Source organism: Alosa sapidissima, chromosome 16, assembly GCF_018492685.1.
Source record: "Alosa sapidissima isolate fAloSap1 chromosome 16, fAloSap1.pri, whole genome shotgun sequence".
NCBI classification, from domain to species: domain Eukaryota; kingdom Metazoa; phylum Chordata; class Actinopteri; order Clupeiformes; family Clupeidae; genus Alosa; species Alosa sapidissima.
The window spans coordinates 18,632,620-18,657,393 of record NC_055972.1 but is presented as its reverse complement, the minus strand read 5'-3'; the positions used below and the strand labels follow the sequence as shown (position 1 = coordinate 18,657,393).

The 24,774-nt window shown below is 43.4% G+C and overlaps 1 protein-coding gene across 2 annotated transcripts in view; it reads right to left on the bottom strand.

Annotated features, from left to right (window-relative positions):
- Window positions 1-14,268: 14,268 nt before the first annotated feature.
- thbs2a (thrombospondin 2a) overlaps window positions 14,269-24,774 on the bottom strand; it is a 20,471-nt gene continuing 9,965 nt past the window's right edge. Inside the window, exons 10-23 of one of the 2 annotated variants that reach the window (XM_042065906.1) lie at window positions 24,266-24,439; window positions 23,560-23,687; window positions 23,322-23,474; window positions 20,907-21,125; window positions 20,344-20,451; window positions 19,944-20,103; window positions 19,339-19,457; window positions 18,691-18,925; window positions 17,239-17,466; window positions 16,559-16,830; window positions 16,223-16,320; window positions 15,992-16,131; window positions 15,837-15,867; window positions 14,269-15,523 (exon numbers count right to left, since the gene is read on the bottom strand). In XM_042065906.1, the coding sequence (XP_041921840.1) occupies window positions 15,520-15,523; window positions 15,837-15,867; window positions 15,992-16,131; window positions 16,223-16,320; window positions 16,559-16,830; window positions 17,239-17,466; window positions 18,691-18,925; window positions 19,339-19,457; window positions 19,944-20,103; window positions 20,344-20,451; window positions 20,907-21,125; window positions 23,322-23,474; window positions 23,560-23,687; window positions 24,266-24,439 (2,069 nt within the window). In that variant the 3' untranslated portion in view covers window positions 14,269-15,519. The remainder of the gene's footprint in view (window positions 15,524-15,836; window positions 15,868-15,991; window positions 16,132-16,222; window positions 16,321-16,558; window positions 16,831-17,238; window positions 17,467-18,690; window positions 18,926-19,338; window positions 19,458-19,943; window positions 20,104-20,343; window positions 20,452-20,906; window positions 21,126-23,321; window positions 23,475-23,559; window positions 23,688-24,265; window positions 24,440-24,774) is intronic. The other variant, XM_042065907.1, reaches the window with a different exon arrangement.

The window sequence follows — 24,774 nt, the reverse complement described above, 5'->3', positions numbered from 1 at the left end:
TTGACTCCACGTAATGGGGCTTGCCGATCTGTGAGTGTCCAGCCATCTCATTTGAAAACAGGAATGCAAGCATTGTTCTTTATTTGTTTCCTTTCGGAGAAGAGAACATCTTGAATTGGGATAATAAATCTATCCCTGGTTTTAGGGAAGACCCAGCCACGGAACAACATTTTATTGTTCACATTTTGGAGATCAGTCACTACAGTCCAATACAGGCCTTTGCCTTTGTTTTGAACATAAAAACAGGAGCTTTCTGGAAGTCATTTGGTGAAATGCAAGTTTTCCTACCATGACTGACTGACTTGTGTTGAGGAATGACATGATTCCTCCTGCAGAAAGTTGGCTCTCCTGGGAAGTAAAAAAAAAAAACAAGAATTTTAGTAAATGCATTTCGCCACTAGAGGGCGACTCTTCATAGGGAATAGGAAAATATACAGAATCAATGAATAGTTTTGCACTCAACACTCAAAACTCAACAAAAACATTCCACTATCTCTTTGTCCCTACTGCATTGATACTAGTTTAAGTTGGTCAAAAAGCAGTAGTACTGCTCTATGTAATGCTAATCAAACAATGCAATGCCAGTCAAACTTTACAAAAACAGTGTTTGCCATATAATTAATAAATTGGAGGCCTCTCCTCTCTTCCACAAAACCATTCTGGGTCCTCCCCCACCAACCCCCACAGCACAATCCATTCACAACAGACAGATTGTTTTTCCCTCATGGTGGAAAGTGCAGGTAAATGGAAGAGCACTGGAAAAAATGACCTAAGAGTAGAGGGGGGGGGGGGGGGGCTGGGCTATGACAAAAAGGTATGACTATTTATTACTATAAATTAAGACCCATAAATAGAAAGAATGGACTCCTAAAAGCCTTTGGAATGATTTCTTAGACTCAGATGTGGTTTGCTTTTCCTCTTTGTACACTTAAAGTGTGAATGCACTGCCACCAGCCCCACCATTTGCTCTCTTCACTGTGAATCAGTCTGCATGGGAATTATTTATTTGTCCAAGAAAACACTATTGCACTGCTTGGTGTCAGCCTTTGTGAAACAATTTAAAGCAACAATGTTCTGCACAAAATGCTTGTGACAACCACAACAAAACAGCAAAATATATAGGCCTGTGCAGCTGATGCATGGTCGTATAGTGGTAAAATAATGTGTCACTGTCAAAGTTATTTAAGTGTAGACAGTAACAGCAAAACTGAATTTTGCTTTGTAGGTTTCCATGTATATAAGTATCTTTCTTCTCTGAGTGATGAAGAAGAAAATATCAACTTGGGGAAATTTTGTTCTTTTCTGGCACATAATTTCTGTCAGTGTTTACATATGATGTATCAGAAAATGAACTGTTGTGCCTTGGCTTAGCTTCACCCCATCTACACAGCGCTACGTCTTAAACTCAATCACTCGCTCCTCATTAGAGAGGAACTTTTTGTTCGTTGTCATCCAACATGGATGACAGATAATGAGCAGTGCTGAGGGCTCTGTATCCAGGAGGGGGGCATCTATTAGAAATGCACACAGCCCCATACGCTGTGTGTGAGTCCACAAGTCAGGGGGCTGTGTGCCTGGAAAAAAATTGTACTGGGGATTTGGCCTTGAACTTCTCAGGATTCATTTATGCATATCCCTGTCACTCTGCGATTTCACTTTCCACTCTGTAGGGCAAAAAAAAAGAAGAGGAAAAGAAATGTCTGCATAGCCATTCTCTGATTCAGACTCCCTCTTTCTATTTGTATGGGATTGGGCTGCACTGATAGTGAACCTGATAAGGTAATGGTGAGAGTGCTGAGATAGCCCTGCTGACAGTAAACAGATTCGGGAGCACTTGGCTCTCTAGATATTCTGAAAATAATCCTATCCACTTCCCATCTTGATTTTTTTTTTAGCTCAAAGCAACAGACGGATATGGACTTATATTCATCAGTGTGAGGCTAGTTATCCATGATTTTAAAACAAACATGAGACACATAAACACACAAACACAGATGTTCATTTCGCAGATGAAACCATTACTCATGACCATTTTAAATGTGTAGCCTGGGTTAGACAAACATCTATTGTCTTAACAAAAGTTGAGTCTGAGTCACCTGACTGAGTCTTCATTTCAATGGCTGTCAGTTAGGCTACTTAAAGTGTAAATGTTTATGAGCAGAGCTCAACTTGAGTTGGGATACCAGGAAATATTGTTCATATTTTTCATATTTGGTTCAAAGTTCCACCTACTGGGGTAGGATAATGATCATGATGTTGAGTCATGAGGTCATGTGCGGCTGAGTTTACCTTGGATGTTTCAAATGTCCGCCCAACTGGATGCGTTCTTTACGACCTCACACGCCAGTGTGATCAGCAGCGAAACAGAGGGAAGTCCTATATCTCTCCTGTCTGTGGGACTGCGTGACCTACAGCCGCCCATACCCAGACGGGAAGCTATTTCTCACAGCAAACTGAAGTTAGACAAGCAAAGTCTAACACACGGACCACCGAGAAAGATAATCAATGAGCACATGTTATACTGGGGAGATTTTGTATTTCCATAAATGGCAAATGGACTGCATTTATATAGCGATTTCCTACTCCTCTGAGCACTCAGAGTACTTTACAGAGTAATGCCTCACATTCCCCCCCACACACATACACAGATGGCGGAGGCTGCCATGCAAGGCGCCATCGTGCACATAGGGAGCAGTGTGCGGTTCAGGGTCTTGCTCAAGGACACTTTAAAAGGGTCAGGAGGGGTCGGGCTCAAACCAGCAACTGCAACTCCCAGTCACTGGACAGCTCCTCTTAGCCACCACAGCCCACAACAATCTAAAATAAAGCAACAATTGTATCATACATGCCACAGTGTAAAGTTCTAAAACCACAGCTAGAATGAACAAACTTTTAAAGGAATCTCTGTCAAGATGAACATTTTCTCTTTTGGTGCACACACACAGGCACAAACACACACACACACACAGACACACACACACACACACACACACACACACACACACACACACACACACACACACACACACACACACACATACATACATACATACACACAGAGGTTACATAACTCTGTCAGTGCTTCCTCATGGTGTCATGCGAGATTCATTCCACTGAGGCCCATGGTAACTATGGAGATGTTTACATCTGTGGGTGCTTTTCAGTGAGCACTATTTTCATTTAAATCATGGACACCCATTGCCGTTTGTGGCACAAAAAAATAAAACCGAGTGAGAGGGAGGGAAAAAAGACATCCACGTTTCTGCTGACGACAGCCAAAATAGTGACACTGATGAGAAATGCCAGAAGCAATGTATTCTATTAAGGACACAAGACTTAATGATGCAATTATACATACAGTATTTTCCCCACATCTGCTCCTAATGATTCCCATACATACGAGACTGCAGGAAGGAGTAGAACAACACGGAACAGCAACACAGGCCCCCAATGACATCAGATGGACTACCATTAGCAAGCACTCACACACATGGGCTTGTTACAAACCATGTTGCGTTTACACCATCTAAAAGCATATAGGAACACACACACACATACAGAGGCAAAGGGCAGAAAAAAGAGAAGAGCAGAGCAGACAAAGAGAAGTGAAGAAAAGAGAAGAGAAGAGGATAAACAACAATAAGTCAATATAAGGACAAAAGAGAAGCCTTTGAGATGTATTTCTTCAGTAATATCGTGATCATCAGCCCTATAAGTCATTTGTCAGGTCAAGGCCAGAAGTGGAATCCTGCTGTAGTGGTGAACTGGTGGGAACACACACTGATTTAATGAAATTGCTGATCTGCCTGCTGCCTGCCTGCTAATTCTCCCTGCATGTGCGTAGATTGAACTGTCCAAAGACATATACATGATTGGCATGTCACTCTATTCATTCTATATTCACTTTCATCTGAATATGGGGTTCCTAACATCCGAATCTGAGTTGCCTTGCCTTCATGTTATCTGACATGATTTGGATTCCTCCATCTGGTTGCTGGTCAGAATGGCTGCTGGGTTTTATTCTCAAGATGATTGAGATATGATGGACGGTGTTCACCACAGGCACGTGTCATCCTCCTGTAAATGTCTAAAAGTTTAATTGATCAAGTCAAAGAGAGAGAGAGAGAGAGAGAGAGGATTGGCCAGTGCCAAAGAAAACTGCAGATGCTTTATCAGGCAATTTACCACCAGATCACTGCAAGTAATCCCATAACACTGTGAAACAATCCAGCCCAAGTCAATTTATACCATTTTGTGGGAGGAAAATGATCTATGAATAAAAGTTGATGATTGCTTCTTTCCTTTGATAAATATCTTGGAGCATTCATTTGTTACACATAAAAACCTAGCACCTACTTGACATTTTTAGGTCAGAATTAACTTCTTTTGGCAAACATAATTAAGCTTTGGAACGGAAAAATTTAGCAAGTTGAGGAGAAAGAGGTAAATTTCTCTCAGACTTCAGCACTGTTTTGAGTAATAAAGTCGGCGTTTCAGATTCAGATTCAGATTCCCTGGCTACAAATGTGCGTTGAACTTTTTTTTTGTTCTTTTTTTTTAAACCCAGTTCACTTAAATTAAAGATTGTTCATACAGGTCAAAGTGTCTATCAGTGCCCTTGAAACATTGTGACAGGCCAAAGACTCAAGCAGACATCTGTAACATTACGATTATATAAAATCCATGCACAGGGAAACTACTACTGACAAGCTATATTGGCTGTAAAGCTGTATAAGCTGTAAGCTATAAGCTATAAAGCTACAAGCCAAATTGTTTCAACTTTGTTTACGCCGCTGTTTTCGCTCTGGCAGTTTGACTTTGTGTTCTGGTGAGGACGTATCCATGGGAGACACAAGTACATCATTTTAACATCCATGAATCAGCTATACTCAGCAGAGCAGGATGTATTCAGTGTCACGTTTTTCTAGTTGCGATGCTTTACATTGATGATGCTAACCAATAAAATAAAAACACACATAGTTTCTCTTTTCTCACAGTAAAAAAATTGAGCTGTTGGAAAAGATATAGGCCTATTTATTGCACATCGCTTGATGTCAGCAAGTCTTAGTAAATGCAACCCAAGTCTTTTGCAACACATCACTACCTCCCAACGGTCCAATTAAAATTGTTTTAAAATTTATTACATTTGATAGTCCTGCAGACAGAGTATTCAAGATCCAACAACCTTGTTCCCATCATTTATACACAACAGAACCACAATGGTTGAGTTTCCCCTCACATTCTCCACTGGTTATACAACATTTTGAACTGGGCTCTTAACCATCAGAGAGTTCTTAGTCTCCATAAAGGGTGGTGCTACCAGTCACCGGATATCAAAGCCTGGAGGGTGGGCAACCATCAACGGGCATCAGAGAGAAGGGCTTAGAGATCAAAATGTTTCTGAAAACTTAATTAGCATGTTTGATTATTGTTGAGTTGTTGAGTTGTGTTTGAGTTTGTCCCGAATCTGTTGTGGTTGAGAACCCTCACTGGAGTTACTGGGTTGTGGCCATGCAAGATCAGCTTAGATTCCGATGACTCCAAGTACAGCACTTTGACAATCAGGGCAACATGTGGTAAATGTTTGATGTCTGTGTCTAAGGATTTTAAAAATCAGGGAAAAGAAGGGCCTTTTCTGGACAGTTTTAAGATGTTACTGATGCGATGTGAGAGATTAACTTAACCCTTAAACTCAGGTGTGTCTCTTTCCCAAGCTTGGCCGAGGTGAATTGCAAATGAGAGCAGAGGCTGCAAGTTTTTTGAGTTGTGTCATTTGTTTGAGAGAATAGACCTCTTTGTGTCAACAGTGACTCCAACTTCCTTCATTAAATTTAATTTCCTTGTGCATAACGCCATCCCATTTGTTAAGATTATGAAATCCAGTTTGTTTGGCTAAGCTTAAACATGTCACCATTAAAGACAGTAAACGAAAACAACATGTTTGTTTAAGGGCAGCACATCTGGTGATTAGATTTATCATGTGACATCTGGTATGTCCCCAGCTTTTAAGCACATTCCTCTTGAAAGCTTAAACGTATCAAACATCCACGTCCAGTTGCATGTCCAGAAATCCTCATTCGATGCACTACCAGTACTCAAGAGCTCTCTTTACACAAACTGAAGCAACTCTGGCCTCTATCAATGTGATTTATTTTTGCCTACGGCTTTTGGCTGTGAGATGCCACAGATATACACCATTAAAATGTTGCAATATGATATTTTGCATCCCCACCTTAAATCTCATCTCTGCGACTCTTGGTTTTACAAATCAGAGTTGAAGACAAGTCCAGTGGTTCTGGACTGTTGTCTGAGAAAGCACTTAACAGATTTATTGTATTTGCATAATTACAATGAACCAGTCATCAGTTTATGTATTTGTCGCTTCTTCTCATGAAGGATGCCCAAATGTGGTCCATCTCATATGCCTGTTCCGCTAACAGCTAAAAACGATCAACCAAAGTAAACTCACTTATCTGCTATATCAACCAGCCATAGCCAGTAAAACCCATGTCATACCAGAGAGTTTGTTTGCTGCTGGAAGAAGTTACAGGAGTGACTCACATGTTTCCCCCCCCCCCCCCAAAAAAGATCCAATTTAATTGGACTCCCCCACAGAGGACTTCATTATCTTAGAACATCTCCAACAAATGTAAGACAGGCACTGTGTGCAGGCCATTCAGTCATTACACTGTGGAATTTAGCCAAAGTGCTCCAAACAGCCAATTATCCCCATCAGCCATTATGACAGCACCAGCGTTAACATCTTAATGGCTGCAGACCACATCAGACGTAGCGTAGCATGGGGTTAAGTGCATGACCTCACGCCAGGCAGCCATGGCCGCTTGTGAGTGTCGAAACTGCTTTCTGCACCTGCTTTGCGCACTCAGCCTCATGTGTCGCGGGTGCATTATGTCACCGGTGCAGCGCGTGTGCATCAGCCTACTAATGTCCTACTGTTGTTTCAGGTGTGTGCTGAACAACACGGACCTTCAGGTTTTCCCACTTAGTTGATTTGGCCTGGCTGCTTCACACTAACACTTCAGTATACATGGCACACACTGATACACTATTCAGAGACATGGTATAGACAGAAGGCCTATAGACACAGACATAACTGTGGAATTTCATTATTTGTGCTGGCACATCTTTTGGTGGCAGAATTTTTAAATCTGGTCAATTTGAATCTGATGTCAATTGTCAATTGTCAATTATTATACAATGTGTACACAAGACTCCATGCATGAACTCTGTATAGCAGTATAGCCTTGTACCAGGAAGGCCTACAGGCATCCTGAACTAACAGCCTGAGCCCCAAAGACAAAATGAAGTCATAAGCGACAACTTGACATTTCCACTGGCTTTTTTCCACACATCTATTCACAGGCTCACTATTGAAAGTGCCTCACAGGTCAGTTAGGAATTTAAAAGGTAACAGCACGGCATGCCACGTCTACGAACAGCAGTAACATTCTTTAAAGTCAGTGACGAGACTATCGCAGAGAAACAGTGAAATAATCTGGAATGTGTTTTGATGATAAGACTACAAACGGTCTCCGAGGGATGCACGTAATGTCATCCAGGCCTCTTGTGAACCCTCATGTGAGCCTTTTGCATATTTCTGTTAATATCACACAGATTTATGGAGGACAGAAACCAACAATATAGAGATGGGGTGGAATGGGGGCAGAATAAAAGCCTCACACGGCAATTTATCATCCTCAAAAACATTTGGACCTCATGGCTATATTTGGAACTGACCTACATTCTTTGCTTTCTGGGAGGAGAAATTATGTTGTGCTGGCAGCTGATCTCCGATCAGTCCTGTGTTCAGTCCTGTGTCCTTTTTTGTGAGAGGTTGATGATAGGTCAGGCCTTCGAGCTTTCTGATGAGCGTGAGAGCGAAGTGCCAGAGAGTGTCTGCTTCCAGTTTCTCACCAGACGAGTCAAACCAAATATCACGGAAGACTCACATGCCACACATAAAAATCGAGAGAAACATTTTGTTTGTGTGGTGGAAATGCCAGTGGCAGCAGTCTTTTCATGCTGTTTTTTTTATTTGTTTTATTTAATTTAATCTCCTTTTTTTCAAAACCAATCACAGACTCATTTATCTGGGCATGGCTTCTGTCTTTGGACAGACCTCAGACGCGGCATCAACAAAAGCCCTGTATCCATGCAGACTGTTTTTGGATACAGTCGTGCTTTCGGGGGAGAGAGAGAGAGCTGAACAAGCCGGGAGGCCCACTAACTTCATCTAGTCATCCCTTTGGTGGGGACCCTGTCTGAAGGCAGGCCTTAATGGGCATGTTACTCTCTTGTTGATCATTTGAATTCTGTCACGGACACACATATGCGATTCATCCACATCGCTGGCATGGTTTATTGTCAGTCGTTCTGAAACAATGTCAGTGAGCACTCAGAATTTGACAGTTCAGATCAATGCTTTATTTATGTGAAGAGAAAACATCCCCAAATGTTAGGACACACAGGTGAAGGATGAATGTAAAGGTAGTGATTTAGGAAGAATCGTCAGAAAGACACTTTTGGTCTACACAAATGTATCTTTTATCTTCATTGCTCTTCTTTAACTGTCATATTATAACCTCAAGAGAAACAGTTATAGTATTAGATTCCAGTAAATAGGAAGAACTTTCAATATTTGCATGTCTCTTTGATTATGTATAATCCTTCCGATTGATACAGAACATTTTTGTAAATGATTTGTAGAGCGGGTTAAGGGGTTTGAACTGGGATCAGACATTTAGCTGTGTTTATTGTGTCCAGTGTTATTGAGGTTCCCTTGGCAACTCTGGTTTACATTTTCTTTTGCTGACTGGCTCACATTGGACTTATTAGTAGCTATTGGTCAATACTACCCTACTCAATTCAATTCCCCAAAGCATTTAGAGAGAGATACACTGGCTTCGATGTGTAAAAAAGAGCACAGCAAGTTTAATACACAACCTTATAGCAGAATCTTTCTGTTATGGGAAAATGTACCTGACAATCCATAACCATTATTTCCAGTAATTCTGTATCCATGTGTGGATCATGGAGAGGAGGTAAGCACACATGCCGTTCTCACTAGCTATCCAGTTTTTCACTCTCCACTTTTCTTTTCCAGGGCTGAAAACCCACAAAAACATAAGAGCAGCTCATACAAAATAAATCAGTTAGCTAGGATTCACAAGGTTGTATAACTTTGTCAAACATATTGTGAGTGCAAGGCATTGTAAGTAAGTAAAATGAATTTGTATAGCACATTTCCTTCCAAAGTGCTTCACAGTAAAAAAAAAAGACAAACATAGTTTAAAAGATGTAAGAAGATATACATAAAAAGAAGATTGAAAAGATTGCTTCTGTGTGTTCAAGTGAATACAGATCACACAATTATGCTTCATGAGTTACTGGTGTTGCGATTGTGGTTGTAGCATGAGGTAATTGTGCCTCTATTTGTGTCTAGTGTTAGCGTGAGTGGATGTTATTTTAGCCCCTCTCATGTTACTGTATCTGTCCACCATCATGGTGTGAGTCATGCCTGTGCAGAAAACCTGTTGTCTCTTTCTGAATCTGTGTGTTCCTGCAATCGCAGTGTGGTGTGGTGGGAGGAGATGGGATCTTGCCATTACAGAGATCTGTGTGTCCCAGTTTCTCTCAACTGGTTTGTCCTAGTACATTTGAGTGTTTATAAGGCAATTCTGTTGACTCTTTAGCACGCTAGTCCTAGATGCTAGTGGCGGTGCTGCCGATCAGTGCTGTGGCTTAGTATGAGTCCAGCGCTGGCAGGAAACCCAACGTGCTGCCACTGCTGCTCTGAGCTGAAACGGCCCAATGGCCTGCGCTCGCGCCATCAATAAGGTTCCACTTCCAGTGATTAAAGGTTGCTAAGAATATGAGCGGCCATGATGCGGAACCCTGACTGACTGAAGCTGGGGGACAGGTGGAGTCGGGCCAGTGGATCTGGCACCGGGAGCTTTTTGTGTGAGAGGAACAAGCTGGAAGCATTCTGTGTCAGGGACGACGTCAAGGGACATGAATTCTAGTATCAGAACCAGAACCCTTGGCAGATGGGAAAGGCATACTGGATTAGTGTTTAGTGTCTGTGTTTAGTGTCTCTGTGTGTGTGTGTGTGTGTGTGTGTGTGTGTGTGTGTGAGAGAGAGAGAGAGAGAGAGAGAGAGAGAGAGAGTGTGTGTCTGTGTATGTGTGTGTGTATGTGAGAGAGAGAGAGTTTCAGCTGGCTTCTGTGTCATATTGGCAATGCATCCAGAGGGAAGAACAAAGGACAGGCTACCATTGTTTTTTTTATATTTGTTTCATTTGTGAAAACAACGACTATAGTGCAGTGGCCTTTGCATGAGCCCAAGGAACACCCTTTTAATTGAAGTGTATCTAATTCCTATTCTATGTACCTTCCCAGGAGTGCAGAGGGTGGTCCTGTGAAGAGGCTTTCCAAGAGGAAAAGAGAAAGGCCAAGTCTAAGGACTGGAAAAGGTCACCATGCCTACATAACATCCTGAATTTGAAAACAACATTGGGATTTGGGGTTGACTGCCTGATATGAACACGCAAAATAAACACGCACACACACACACCCACACACACTCATGTGAGGACTCCATACAACAAATATCTTATTCATTGGCATCATATTTTCCAGTCAAAGTCAACCATCACCTCAGATCCAGACGATTTTGCCAAATGCCAAAAGGGGGTAGTCTGTTAAAAGATAGAAACGGTACCTTATAGCCAGTTTAACAATATGCACAGTATTATGAAGTACCTGGCATGATGCTCGGCAAACATACCAGATGTTTTCTGGGTGAAAAATGTATGTGCAGATGTTATCTCAAATCTGATTGGTTGAATGAAGGAGAGAACCCCTGCTGCCCAGCTGTCTTTAAGCCTTAATGACATATAGACAATTCAATGCATGTGTTTAATTAAGTGTTGTAGGATCTATACAACTGACATGCATTTTTTTTCTTTACATTTCTTTGAAAAAATTAAGCTTTTTGGTCTGCTTTTCCTTATGCTCAAACCCCTCAACCCATAGAGGTGGCGCCTATGTGTGCACATTTAACTGTAGTTTAGTCTTTTGGTTGATACAGCACTTGGAAAACATCAACGAAGATAGTGAGGTTTCAGTAATATAAATTCATCAGGAGTACAGCCTCCGCAGATTCAACAACATGTCTTAAAGACAAATCACGTTCAGAACTGTTGGAAGAGGTTAAGTGAATGAGTTCAACAAAGAGAGGAGAGAGGCAGTCGGAAGGAAGGAATGAGGGGGAACGAGACAGGGAGAATAGACAGACAGATGGGCCAGCATAGCAGAGCAAGGAGATGAGAGCGGAGGAGAGGATGAGTGGAGGACCAATGGAGAGGGAGGTAGTGGTGGGACTCCCAGCTTGCGACGAGGAGGAGGCATTTCACACTCCCCTGGCTGCTGGGTGAACCTCACACCAGGCGGCGAGATGCTTTCAAGCTGGTGTTTGGATAAGATGTCGAGGCTCATCCCACGAGTAGAGCTCTCCCCAGCCCTGCCGGCAGCCTGTCTGTCTGTCTGTCTCGTCCTCCCTCTGTTTGGGAGAGAGGAGTGCGGGCCCAGGGTCCATGGCCAACCCTCAAGTTCTCCAATGCCGCGTGATGTTGACATCATCTTTATCTAGCCTGCGTACCGCTTCCAACTGCCTCAGATGAGTAATGTGGAGCGACTTGTCGTTTCTCCTCAATTGCTTTCCGGCATTTTGTTCCGGATTTTGTTTGATATTGCGGCTTATCCGCACAAACGGTTGCTAAGGTTCTTTGACAAATATCAGACTTTAAAAAAAAAAAAAAAATTCTCCGTGCTGAAAGGCCTGTGCAGATGTGTGTGCTTGCAAGTGCTCGCGTGTGTATGTAAATAGCCCCAAATGAGGACCAGCTGTTAAAATACGGCCCAAACCACAATTCAACTTGTGTTGACTTCAGGTATATATCTCTTAACCACCAACATATGTACATTTCATATTCTTTAAGGGGGATCTGGTTTGACACAGTCTCTCCACGTGTAAAGTGCCTGACGACTGGTCCACATCAGATGCCTCCGTGTCGTTTCTGCCGAGGCCTCCGTCTACAGGGGCCTGGCACGCGATCTGGGCAGGAAGCCAGCGGAGTGGAGAGGAGATACCCCACACGGGAGACCCCCAATACCGCAGCTTTCGCTGAGTGACCACTTGCTGCGGCCACTGCAAAAGCCCACACTTCAGCATCCTCCTCTCTCTGCTCCTTACCACAGGACTCCTGCTGCTCCTTGTGAGTCGTTAACGTTAAAATGTCAGCCCTGGTGGTTTCCGTCCCCAGAGATAGAATGCATGGGATAATGTGTGTGTGTGTGTGTGTGTGTGGGGGGGGGTTGGTTGGGGTTGGGGGTTGGTTGGGGTAGATGACTGGAAGCTTGCTTTGCACGCGACGGCCCTCAGCCCACAAATGCCTCCCAGGCTCCCTGGTGGCCGCAGCCTCTGCATGTCCCCTGTGGGTGTCTGCTGTGGTTTCATTCCGAGTGCCACCCTCCTGGCTTGGGGTGGGGGAGATGCCTGCCATTCCTGCTTGTCATTGCTCTTCTTGGGCCTGCTTCTGATTTGCCCTTAACCTCTTAATGCTCAGAGTGCATTTCCATTCATGCTAGATAATAGATACTACTATACAAGATGACTTACCAGTGTATTAAAACTATCCATTCAAGTGCAGGGGTTAGTACAGGAAGTAGTGCAGTGTGAAAAGTTCTTGAAGTTAGAGAATGTAGCATCCACAAATTTAGCTTTGTTAATGACGGTAGATATATTTAGATTGTTTGTTCATTAACCAGGACGGTATAAGATTAACTTCAAAAAAGCACCATTTGACCTTTGACCCTAAGCGTTGTGCTCCACAGCTTTTGCATTAGCTGATGGAGATTGGTGTGAGCATGGTGTAACAAGAAGTATAACAAGAACTTAGGCCAAACTGTTCATCCATGGTGCCCAAAACCACCAAGCTTTTATGTCACTGCTGTCCCACAATTTACTGTGGCACTTTAGCGTCTTTTGATTGCTAGCATGTCACAGGGGCTTTATTCTTTGAATGAGGACGGGGATGCAGCAGGGGGCTGAAGGAATGACTCATCTGTTTTCCTCCCATTGATGCGAAGCGAAGGACCAGACAGGCCATCTGAATCCCATCACCAGCGGCCCATGATGGAAACGATTTGCCATCTCAAATCCACGTTCACTTCCTCATCGTTTGGTTTGTGTATGGCAATGTTGTTTTTAATCAGTGTGACAGCTGACACTAATTTGTCTCCGCGTATGTGTGTGTGTGTGTGTTTGTGTGTGCTTGTGCTTTGATATGTAGGCACATGAGTGTGTTTGCATTTGTGTGTAACAATTTTCTAATCACAGTTCAATAAGCTATTGGTGATAGCTGCATCAACTTGGGACCAATTACTGGGGTCAAGTGGGGGTGTTAAAGGAAAATTCCGGTATTTAGCACTTTGAGTCCCTTTTCTGGTTTGTTTTGGATTAACTAAAGTGGTGGACACCGAAATTTTGACGATTGGTCCTGTCTCGACTTTTCTGACTCGTTTTGAATCGCCTTTGACTAGTCAGAGTGGCTGCCTACAGGCATGCTCAAACATGTCCTAAAACAATCCTTAACGTTTGTTTTCAAAACTGTGCAACTCCCCGAGTGGTTAGTGGTGTTCGTTGATGTTCCAAAACAAGTAGCGTAGCGAAATACAGTTTCTGTCGTGTTTTATTTGCCATTTTGTAAAATACCATTGATTTCTGTTGGAAGACTCATTGCACGTTGATAATTACTGCGCTACCGTCTATGCTTCAGGCTCAAATATTGAGCGGAAGTTTATATGCGGTTGTGAGGTGTCAAAAATAGTTCCACAATAGCAAATAAGACGGCTGGAAATCATACATTGCGCCGATATATTTGATTTTAATAATCAACGAATACCACTAACCACTCGGTGAGTTGCACAATTTTGAAAACAAACGTTAAGGGTTGTTTTAGGAAATGTTTGAGCATGCCTGTAGGCAGCCACTCTGACTAGTCAGAGGCGATTCAAAACGTGTCAGGAAAGTAGAGACAGGACCAATCGTCAAAATGTCGGTGTCCACCACTCTAGTTCATCCAAAACAAACCAGAAAAGGGACTCAAAGTGCTAAATACCAGAATTTTCCTTTAAGCTCTCTCAGAATAGCAGGTTCCATTGTAATGACTAACATGACAGAGAAAATGGTGTATGAAAAATTTATTTATGACAAAAAATACTTTCAAATGTGACAACTGCATACTTTCTTACACACATTTAGGTGGGAAAGGTGAATCTAACAATCAAGTTCAAAAACGGCTTTTATATCTGTGCATTATACAAAAGTACCACAAAAACAATATGCTTGCTAATCATTACACAAACAACACAACAAAAAACTTGTAGAAAATACATATCAGATTCTACGCTTGACACAAATAAACCGAAATGCCCAACTGCATTTGATTTCTGGGTGAAACTTATTTATATTGCTTATATTTTCTTTTTATTTTGCTTGACACATCAATAAACAATGTATGCTTGACAACTTTGGCTTCGTGTTTGCAGAAACAATGGAATAGGTCTGTATTTTTCTGTTGCACGACAATAGTGAAATTTGTCAGTGTAAACAAATAAATAATTATTTACAACCTCTAGGGAAAATAAAAGCAAACCAAGAAACAAGACATAACCCCATTCAAAGGCAGGAGTCACATAAATAATTTACAAAAAGAAATTATAATACAATCTAAATATAAACATCTTTCCCCCAAAAGGTACCTACAACGCTCGAAAGTCTATGAAAAGATCCCTCTTAAAATATAGGGATGTATTAAGACCTTTAAAGAACTAAGTCAAATTGAAGTGGAAAAAAACTGAACCTCAACTGGCAAAAATGCATTGAGGATGCCAAAAAATACCATAGCCACAATTCAAAACAAATATCAAAATTGTGCAAGTTTTGCAATTTGGCTTTTGCTAAATCCTGAAGTCTGGTAAGTTGATGGCTGCTATTCTAAACTTAAGCAGCTCTGTGTCATTGGATGGAAAACGTTCTGACCGAACATAACGTCATCATCAACATAGCATCATCATGGCATCATACTCAGAGCTCTCCTATCCTTGGCAAAGAAAGTAGATGGTATTAAAAAAAATAAAACAATAACTCAAACATTTACGCAGAGGCCTGGTATACGTACTGTTATGCATGTGTACAAAATAGTGATACAATGCACTAAAGTGGTTCTTTGAATATGATGTTAATGTCAGATGGTATTTGTCTTCACGTCACAGGCCTTAGGTGTTCAACAGCACACACCAAAAGCTCTCAGGTAGAGATTCATCATGATGCTCGATGCTCAATAGATACAGACTCTGAAGATACACATTGAAGTTCAGCCTGGTTGGTGGATAGTGACAAGGTGATTGTCCTTTGTAGTTTCCATGTTGATTCAGTTATCTGTGGAACAGAAGGAGAACAAAAAGCACCAATTAATGATCTGGCCCAATCACTTTACTGGGACAGGGAAACCCATACACGGACAGCAAGACATTGTGCACTGTGCTCGACATGACAGACTGCAGGCAGTGATCGCATTATGGCATTCACACTGTCACCCAACATTGTTAGTGACGTGGGTGGCGTTTTCACCAAACAAAGACATCATTCAGACCACGTGGTGATGAGGCATGGTGACACACAAAAACCAAGCGTGAGTTATGGCTGGGTTATGGTTCAGCAGAACACATTCAAAACCCTTTGTGTTTTTTACCTGAAGAACACTGAGGGCAAGTCTGGGTTATCTGCAATATGGGGAGAAGGTTTACATATTTACAATCATCCCATCATTTCCCCCCGCTGTCTTCTTCAACCCTGAGAAGCATTGGAATGGCATTGTGCAATGGAAAATGTACAACTAAAACTCACCTCGGCACTCATATTTCAGATCGGAGAAGAAGACCAGCTCTTGGGAGAAGACAAACAGACCTAACCGGCCGCCTGCAAATGTCCTGTCATAGACAGGTCCTGAGTCAGCCATGATCTGTTTGCCTTCATAAACCACCACCCTGGAAGGAAAAGGAGAATCATAATAAAGCAAAAAACTCATTTCAGTTGGGGGGGGGGGTCAAGTATGAGTGATGTTTGATGGAGATCTACCTGATGAAGCCAGTCTTTGGTCTGTGGATGAGATGCCATCTGTAGGCGGTGTAGTCTTTCCAGCCAATGTTCTTTGGGTCGTGCCATAGCGTACGCACCTAAGGCAAGCAGAATGCAGAGGTCTGAGCACACAGAACCTGCTAGCTGTGTTAAATAGAATTCACAACCTTTGCAATGAAGTCGCCCTTAATGCAAATAAATCATGTTTATGCTCTTTTTATGTTAAGATAATCAACATAGGAAGCATAAATATGTCAAACTGAAACACTTTCAAAATTGAGCTTGTGTAACCTCTTGACACATTATGTCATTATGTTATCTAATGATTCTTCTCACCTGTCCAGCTGTGTCTCCCGTGTGCCACAGGGCGTTTCTCAGGTGTTCGCCGGTGCCTGTGGTGGAGTTCACCACTTTGAGGGAGACTCCTGAGATGCCGAAAGCCTTGGAGGGCTTGTCCTCCCAGTAAGTCTGTGTGATCTGCTTCCACATGACCACGTAGAAGCGCCCGCTGGACTGGTAGCCAAACACGAACCCTGCGTAGTCGTCATCCCTGTCAGTGTTGACGTAGAACGTGCCGCTGAAGTCCACCGCGTTGAACTCATCAAAGCCTGAGAAAGGTGGAGATGTGATTTTTAATATCGAATTCAATTTGTTTTCCACCAGTCTGAGAAGTTTCCATGTGCAACCCAAATTACACCACAACACAACTTGACTCTGATGAAGACGTGGCACACGTCGAAACGTTAGTCCTTATGTTGACACCTTAAATAATAAAAAATACTTAAATTCCACATCTTTGTCGCTCCGGTGAACTTTCTCTCTCTTACTGGATTCGGTCCTCTCCCGTCGATGCACTAGATGTGACCCGCAGTAGCGCGGAGGTACAATTGTTTTCTACACCACAACATTGTTTAATCCAGAGCTCTGGATCAAACCTGCAGGTATTTCCACTTGGAAGCCCAGATCCTTAATAACTGGACCACCACCACCCCAGACCAAATGTGGAGAGGACTCACCGACAGCAATACCAGGGTCAGAATTGGCAGTTTGCACCAGTTCTTTGCCTTGGTGCCGCACCACCCAGTTGGGGTCAATTTGCGTGGTTCCTTTGGGATCCAGATGCACCATCTGGAACTTCCTGAAGTCTGTGCTGCTGATGCCGTCGTTCTCTGGACACGCGTCGAAGATGTCGGGGATGCTGTCATTGTCAAAGTCATCTTTGCATGCGTCACCTCTTCCATCTCCTGTTTGGGGACAAACCATTGCTGGTCAGACACAATAGATCCCATGTGCCATTTATGCATCACTGTACTCCACACAAGATCTCACATTCAAGGTCAAAATGTAAAAGTTAAGTTTTAGTCTTAAATTCAAGGTCAAACAGTTAAAGTTAAAGTTGACTGGTATTCAGCAGACACTTTTATCCATCTGACAGCAGGTGCATTGAATTGATTAAACTATGATATGGAAACTTGAGGAATAAGTGAGAGTAAGTTATAAAGTCTCCACATTTACAAAAGTCAAAACCACAATACAGTACAAACCCCAAAGCATCCCCCTCCCATTCACCTAAATATTTCTTTTGTCTCATTTGTTTGCCTGCCCTGTATGACTTTAGCTCCCATACCTCTCTATTTTCCTTCGAACAGAGTGATTTTTCTCATGCGCAGCACAAGGATAACTTTTTTTTCTTGAGACATATTTAACCTACTGAGCGAAAATATTCCACTAAGCGACCCAAGTTTAATACTCAGTGCTGGCCAAGTGCAACAAGTAATCTCAGCCCTCTTTTCATGGCGCGACAACTTCCTCTGATACATGTAACAGTCTCAGAATGTGAGGTCTATTAAAAACAGACCTATGGCCGATGTGGAGAGAGTGAGGGGGGGGGGGGGGGGGGGGTTTCAAGACAAAGCAGGCGTCCGCTCAGAGAGGGCAGCCTGTAGTGGAGTTTGCTCAAAAGAGGAAGAAGTAGCGTTTCCCCTGTGCACTTTGTTATTGCGCAGGGGTACTGGCTTGATTCTATCAAATAAACACTTTGTGATGAGGTGTGAAAAGTGAAAAGTACAGGCGCATCTGGTCTGTGGGGTGCAGATGGGTGGAGGTAGGTGTGTGTGTGTGTGTGTGTCTGTGTGTGTGATGGTGGTGTGGGGGGGGTGTTGCAACCTGTTTCCATTTACGGGCCCAACCACAAAAACTTCAGGTAACCCTGGTGAAAACTGGAGTAATCATGACACACACACACGTGCATATGGCCCTAGGAAATAAAGGCTTGTGGTGCAGGGGAAGGACCAGCTGTCGAGTTGTGAGCTCATGTTCATGACATCAGGAGACTGTGACTTTTTAGTCCTCAGTTTAACACTACTCTGACTGGTAGTGTGTGTGTGTGTGTGTGTGTGTGTGTGTGTGTGTGTGTGTGTGTGTGTGTGTGTGTGTGTGAGAGGACTGTGTATGTGTTTGTGTTTTACCATCAGAATCCAGCTGGTCTTTGTTGGGTACCAGCCTGCAGTTGTCCTTTTCATCAGGAATGCCGTCGTTGTCGTCATCGAAGTCGCAGGCATCTCCTTTGCCATCCTTGTCGTGGTCAGCCTGGTTGGCGTTGGCTACATAGGGACAGTTGTCCAGGTTGTTCTGATGACCATCCTCATCAATGTCCTGGTTATTGTCACACGAATCTCCAACCAGATCATTATCTGTATCAATCTGTACCACAAAGACAAACTCTGGTTAACTATCTGCCACTAAGTGTGTTCAAAGCCAGTGCAATAGAACTAAACATGAAGAATTCATAAATCAGCCAAATATGTTCCAAAATTCCATTCAAACATTGTAGGGCACCATACAAATAATTATCTATTACAAACTAAAGGTTGATAGAGGATCTCCCCATGGCATTGATTGGACAGTAGGCCTGAGGTCAAAGGTCATTACTAGCACTAAAGAGTCTGAATGGGATTGTGTTAGAATGTCTCTACTCATGGACTGTGCCTCTTGTCTAATCAGACATCAGTAAATCATTTAAAAGGATCTACTTGTTGTATAGTTGTTATTGACAACTCAATCAATGATCTTTACTGGCACTGGTCAACCAATGGGATTCCAGTAATGTCTCTGACCTGGTCGGGGTTGTGCAGCAGGGGACAGTTGTCACACTGGTCTCCCACGCCGTCCATGTCTGTGTCTTTCTGGTCAGTGTTGTACACGTACGGGCAGTTGTCATGCTCATTGAGGATCTCTGCAGCACCGCACCAGAGAAAGAGAGGAAAACAGAGACGGAAACTGAATTGGGGTCACTGAGAGATGATGCATGTCCATGCCTGTTGCGAGAGAGGCCCACACTTCTTCCCCTAGACAGCTCTATAAATCCAGGAGAGGGGCAGAGCAGTTCGGCTGTCAGGCCGACCATTAGCAGAGAGACGGATGGCTGATCTGCGCCACGTAATCAAATACAGCTCAGTCTCATCAGTAAACATGTCAGGCTGGCCCTTTATCATTTTGACTTAGTGTCCAATCAGTATAAACTGGGAAAGCCACACTGACAAACAACACTGGCAAACATGGAATGACTTGGCACTCAGGGAAGGGAAATACTCAGTGGTGGAATGACAGAATTTGCTACTGGTTCAATAAATCTTTCTGACCATGTCTGATAATAGACATAAAGTACACACTGTATAATAAATAAAACAACAACAACAACAACAATAACAACGCTGAATACCATCTCCATCGATGTCCACTGCACAGGCATCGCCCTCCCCGTTGTGGTCTGTGTCGATCTGTGCCGGGTTGTGTTCGTAGGGGCAGTTGTCGCAGCGGTCACCAACGTCGTCTTTGTCATGGTCAAACTGCCTGGGGTTGTACAGGAGGGGGCAGTTGTCCTGAGTGGGTAAAGAGAAGAAAAGGGTGGATTGAGACATGTTGTAATGCTGTCATGTTTGAAAGTATGGAAGACTTTTTATTTTCAATATAATGAAACTCCCTCCCTCTTTCTTGCTCACTCTCACTCTCAATGTGTGTGTGTGTGTGTGTGTGTGTGTGTGTGTGTGTGTGTGTGTGTGTGTGTGTGTGTGTGTGTGTGTGTGTGTGTGTGTGTGTGTTTAAGAAAACAGCATCCTCACTATCTCATCCAGGATTCCATCGTTGTCATCATCCTTGTCACAGGCGTCTCCCTGCCCATCTTTGTCAAAGTCCTCCTGTCCAGAGTTGGGCAGGTTGGGGCAGTTGTCCTGTGTAGATGGAAAAACCTTCTGTCAATCATCCTATTTATGTTGATACCTAGGCATGATACCTATTGATGATATGTGTTCATGTGTAAATGATGACAAAACTGCTGTTTCATGACCGTGCAAGTGTCATCTGTGTTGATATAGTAGCATAATGCACGTTTGACATTCACTTGCTGTCACTGTTATTAATGTTAGATGATAATCACATCAGCTGTCTGAGCAGTAGGCAAAACATCATTTATGATATGCTGTCATAGGCAGGGAAATGTTAGGACATGTCTGAACACATTTTGATCAGATTTGAGTATTTCACTGTACTAAGTCATGTTCAGGGCCTTCAGACAAAGCCAGCCTCAGAAGATCCCCTTTGGCACCTAGACTGAAGAGTACCAGAGGTTTGCAGGCAAAGCATTCATTAGGACTTCATGTGAAAAGGAAGAGGGAGGTGTCCATACCTTCTTGCAGTGGTAGGTAGCGTTGGCACCGCACACAAGGTTCTGATTGGGCCATCCATCCAGGTCAGAGTCTTCGCCGCAGATGAAACCGTCGCCGGCGAAGCCGATCTTGCACTCGCACTTGTACATAGGGTTGCTGAAATGACTGAGGTAGATGCACTCCGAGTGCCTGTGGCAGCTGTGGGTTCTGTCTTTGCATGGGTTTTCCGGCTCACATACCTGAGAACACCAAACAAACATATAGAGAACCTTTAGCAGATGCCCAAGGAAAAGAACAGCACAGCTGATGCAGTTACTAATGTATATTACATATATATATGTACGTTTATACGGTGACGATGAAAAGAGAAGACGCAGAAGTGGCGTCTCGTCTTCATTTTTTTATTCGCGTTTAGACGAGCATTCTCAGGGGGAAATCTTTGTTTATATGAAGACGCAAGAGTATGTGATATTCGATTGGATATGCATTCCAGACCGCTGGGTGGTGGAGTGATAGAACCCCGGTACGTCACGCGCAGACATTCTAATTTGACAGTTTCGATGGTTTAGCCGTTTAGACGGAGACGTAACCCGGGTCGTCTTCAAAACTCTACACTTTGGAAGGAGTCTTTAGATTTTTGCGTCTTCAAGCCCCGATTGCGGGGTCGCCTTGTAAACGAAAGGCCCTTATGATAAAATATTCTGTCGTCTTCCTTCGCAATCGTTCTCGTATAAACGGCCCCTAAGTGAATAAATGTACTGTTCCTGGAGGACATGTCTTCAGTATGTGCCCCTCCAATCAAATACAGACCCATCATCTTTGGACTATGACATTCTGCTCTATTATTGGCTAGAAGTCACGGTTTCCGTGTTTTCTGTTGCAAAAGTAAAATGCAGATAAAGCGGTTAACACACACATTTATTCAGTTTTCCAATGAGATGCAGATCCATCTTCTTGGCACTATTATGGTTTGATCTGGTATCGATCTAAACACAGCGAGCTCTTAGTAATAGTTTCTGTACTTTCTGTTTCTCCACATTTTGGAATGTTTGCACGCTGACGCAAGGGCATCAAGTAGCATTATCTGTGTCCACATCAGTGGCACTCCTCCATCTTCTGCGCACTCATTTCTGGACACAGCTCCCTTTAGGTCTACATCATGACCCCCTCGCAGTGAACTGCGCATACTTGTAGTGCTGCGAGAGCGGCCGAGTGTTGTTGGACCCCAGTTCTCCTCTCTCCGCGGAGTGTTTCCATTTCACCCTCTGAAAACCCACCAGCGAGCCGTTACCCAGCGTGCCTTTCATCTGCAGAGTGAGATCAGGGCACAGCGATGCCAGCTATGAGACAATCAAACACCCCCCCTCAGCCAGTCCCCAATCAATTTGGATCACCATGCTGTGGCACTGGATTAAAGTGCTGTGGGACCGTGGGTCAGGGATGAAGCCTTCCGTCCCTGCTTGATTATGCAACGTATGAGAGAAGGGAAGCGGTGAGTCAACTTTCCAGGAAAAACGGATGAAATTGGTTGTCAATGGATCAAGAAATAGAGACTGGAGAGGAAATGGGAGTAAATGCCAGGCCAATTTGGACGTCTCCACTCAAGCACACTTCAACAGCCCTACCAACAGGGGGATCAGAGGAAACTAGACTTGAAAACTTTCAGCTTGAAATACGGAGCAGTTCCAAAACATTTGGTGCAAGGTCCAGATATATGCTTACTCCTGGTTAAGAACACACATAATATCAACTCTCATGTCTTCTCAGTTAAATTCAGCATCTGAACGCTTCTGAAAGATTCCATCACTAACAGACACACAGGGGATGAGAGGAGGGCAGACTGAAGTCAACAGACAGATGTTTGGCGTTAGCGGCCACCAAACTCTCTCTCTGCCTCGCTGCATGATTCATGGTCAAGGCGTGCCACAAGCACGTGTCCACTGGCCTCTCACGTCTCTCGCCGTCTCACACACGCACCAGCAAGAATGAAAGACACTAAATACCCGCAGCTGCTAATTTCACCGGGCATAAATATACAGCCCGTCACACACACACGACGCCCCAGGACATTGAAGAGCAGCAAACAGTCACAGTTAAGGGTCCCCTGCATTACATTAAATGCCTTTAAGGAAATCCTCTGCCATAAATTTCAGTTGACACGATACAGCTCAACCTCCCAAGTCAAAAAGTAATTTCCATAAGCCACCATGGCCACAGATGTATTTCTATTGCTAGATTTAGACGTCTAGAGCCCATTTGACTCTGCTTCTTCCAGGGTCTATGCGGCATGACTCTTTGCAACTGTTGTGTAAATAAATTGGAGCTTAGAGTGAGCTTAAAATTTATTTGGCAACTGCAGGGAGACAGGGAGAGTCTTTCTGCTACTGTGAGGAATTTGTGCGTGTGCTGTTTATCATGAGCTTTTCCTCACTGACCTGTTTGTTATTCTTGGCGGCCTCTATTCCCATACCAAAGGGTTGAGTACCCTTGTATCTGGGTGGACAGGGCAAGCAGTGGAATCCTGGGTTGGTGTTAATGCAACGCTGGCTTCCACCCACGCTGAAGCAAACATCAGCGACCATGTCACACTACAGAGGGAAAAAAAGGATTATTAGACTTCACTTCCCAACATTCCTCTTTGGTTTACTGACCTGGGTGCAGCCCATCTCATACCTCATTGAGGTCTTCACAGTAGGTTCCATTGCCACGGAAGCCAACAGGGCAAGGGCCACACTCCCAAGAGCCATCGGGGGCGCTGTTGCAATCCACACCACCGAAGCATGGGTTGGAGAGACATCCATCTAAAACACACACACACACACACACACACACACACACACACACACACACACACACACACACACACACACACACATTAGAGATTTGATTCATTTATTTATTTCATTTATTTATTTAACCACACTCTATCAGATGTTGTAAATAATCCAGAACTCTTGGATCCGTCTGCTCACTTCAAACATGTTGATGCCCCTAAGCTGCCTCATCCCTCTGTGTTTCACCACACTTGCTGTTTGTTTATCAAGATTTATTTACCTTAATGGCCAAATTCAACACACTCCCTTCTGCTGTCCTTTAACACAACCGCAAACCATCAGTTTGTTACCCAAGAGATCTGACTTAACGTAAGGAATCCTACATAAGGTGATCCTAAGGTGAAAGCTAAAAATAGTCGTTCCTTGGTCACCTATCTTAGCTAAGTCAAGGAGTTAGCTATTTAGCTATGCATAACGTATCATAGCAACAATATGTACACAATCAATTTACAAAAAGTGTGTCAGTGTGATCAGCACCTACGGGAAGCTTGCATAAAGGATAATGATGATGTTGAATGTTGATATTGATGATGATGAAGACCTACCGATGGGGCAGTCTTGTTTGTTGCAGGCCTCGCTGTCCTTGAGCTCGCCCTGGCACCTCCTGCCTCCGTACTGGGGTCGGGGGCTGTTGCAGACACGTGTCCGGCCCCTGGTGCCACCGCCGCAGGTCGCCGAGCAGACTGCCCACGGAGACCATGGGCCCCAACCACCATCGACTGAAACACAACACACGCAGTTCTGGTAAGAGACTCTGGGGAAGGAGTTCTGCAAATGTTATGGTTCCACGTGTTATCTCCGACAAGGCACATTAAATTGGCTAAGCTTAACTTTATGGTATAGTAAACCTTTAGCAATTTAGATATTAGATTAGATTCACATATTAGATAAAGATAAAAATTAACAATCACATATTTATACTTCAAAATGTTTACTTCATTCATGACATTTTTAATTAAAAAGGGTGGTTGTTTGAAGTAAATAATTGAAATGCTAACAAAAAAAGGTATGCATGGACAGGTCTATGGTCAGTCCATGACCCACTCCTGCAGCA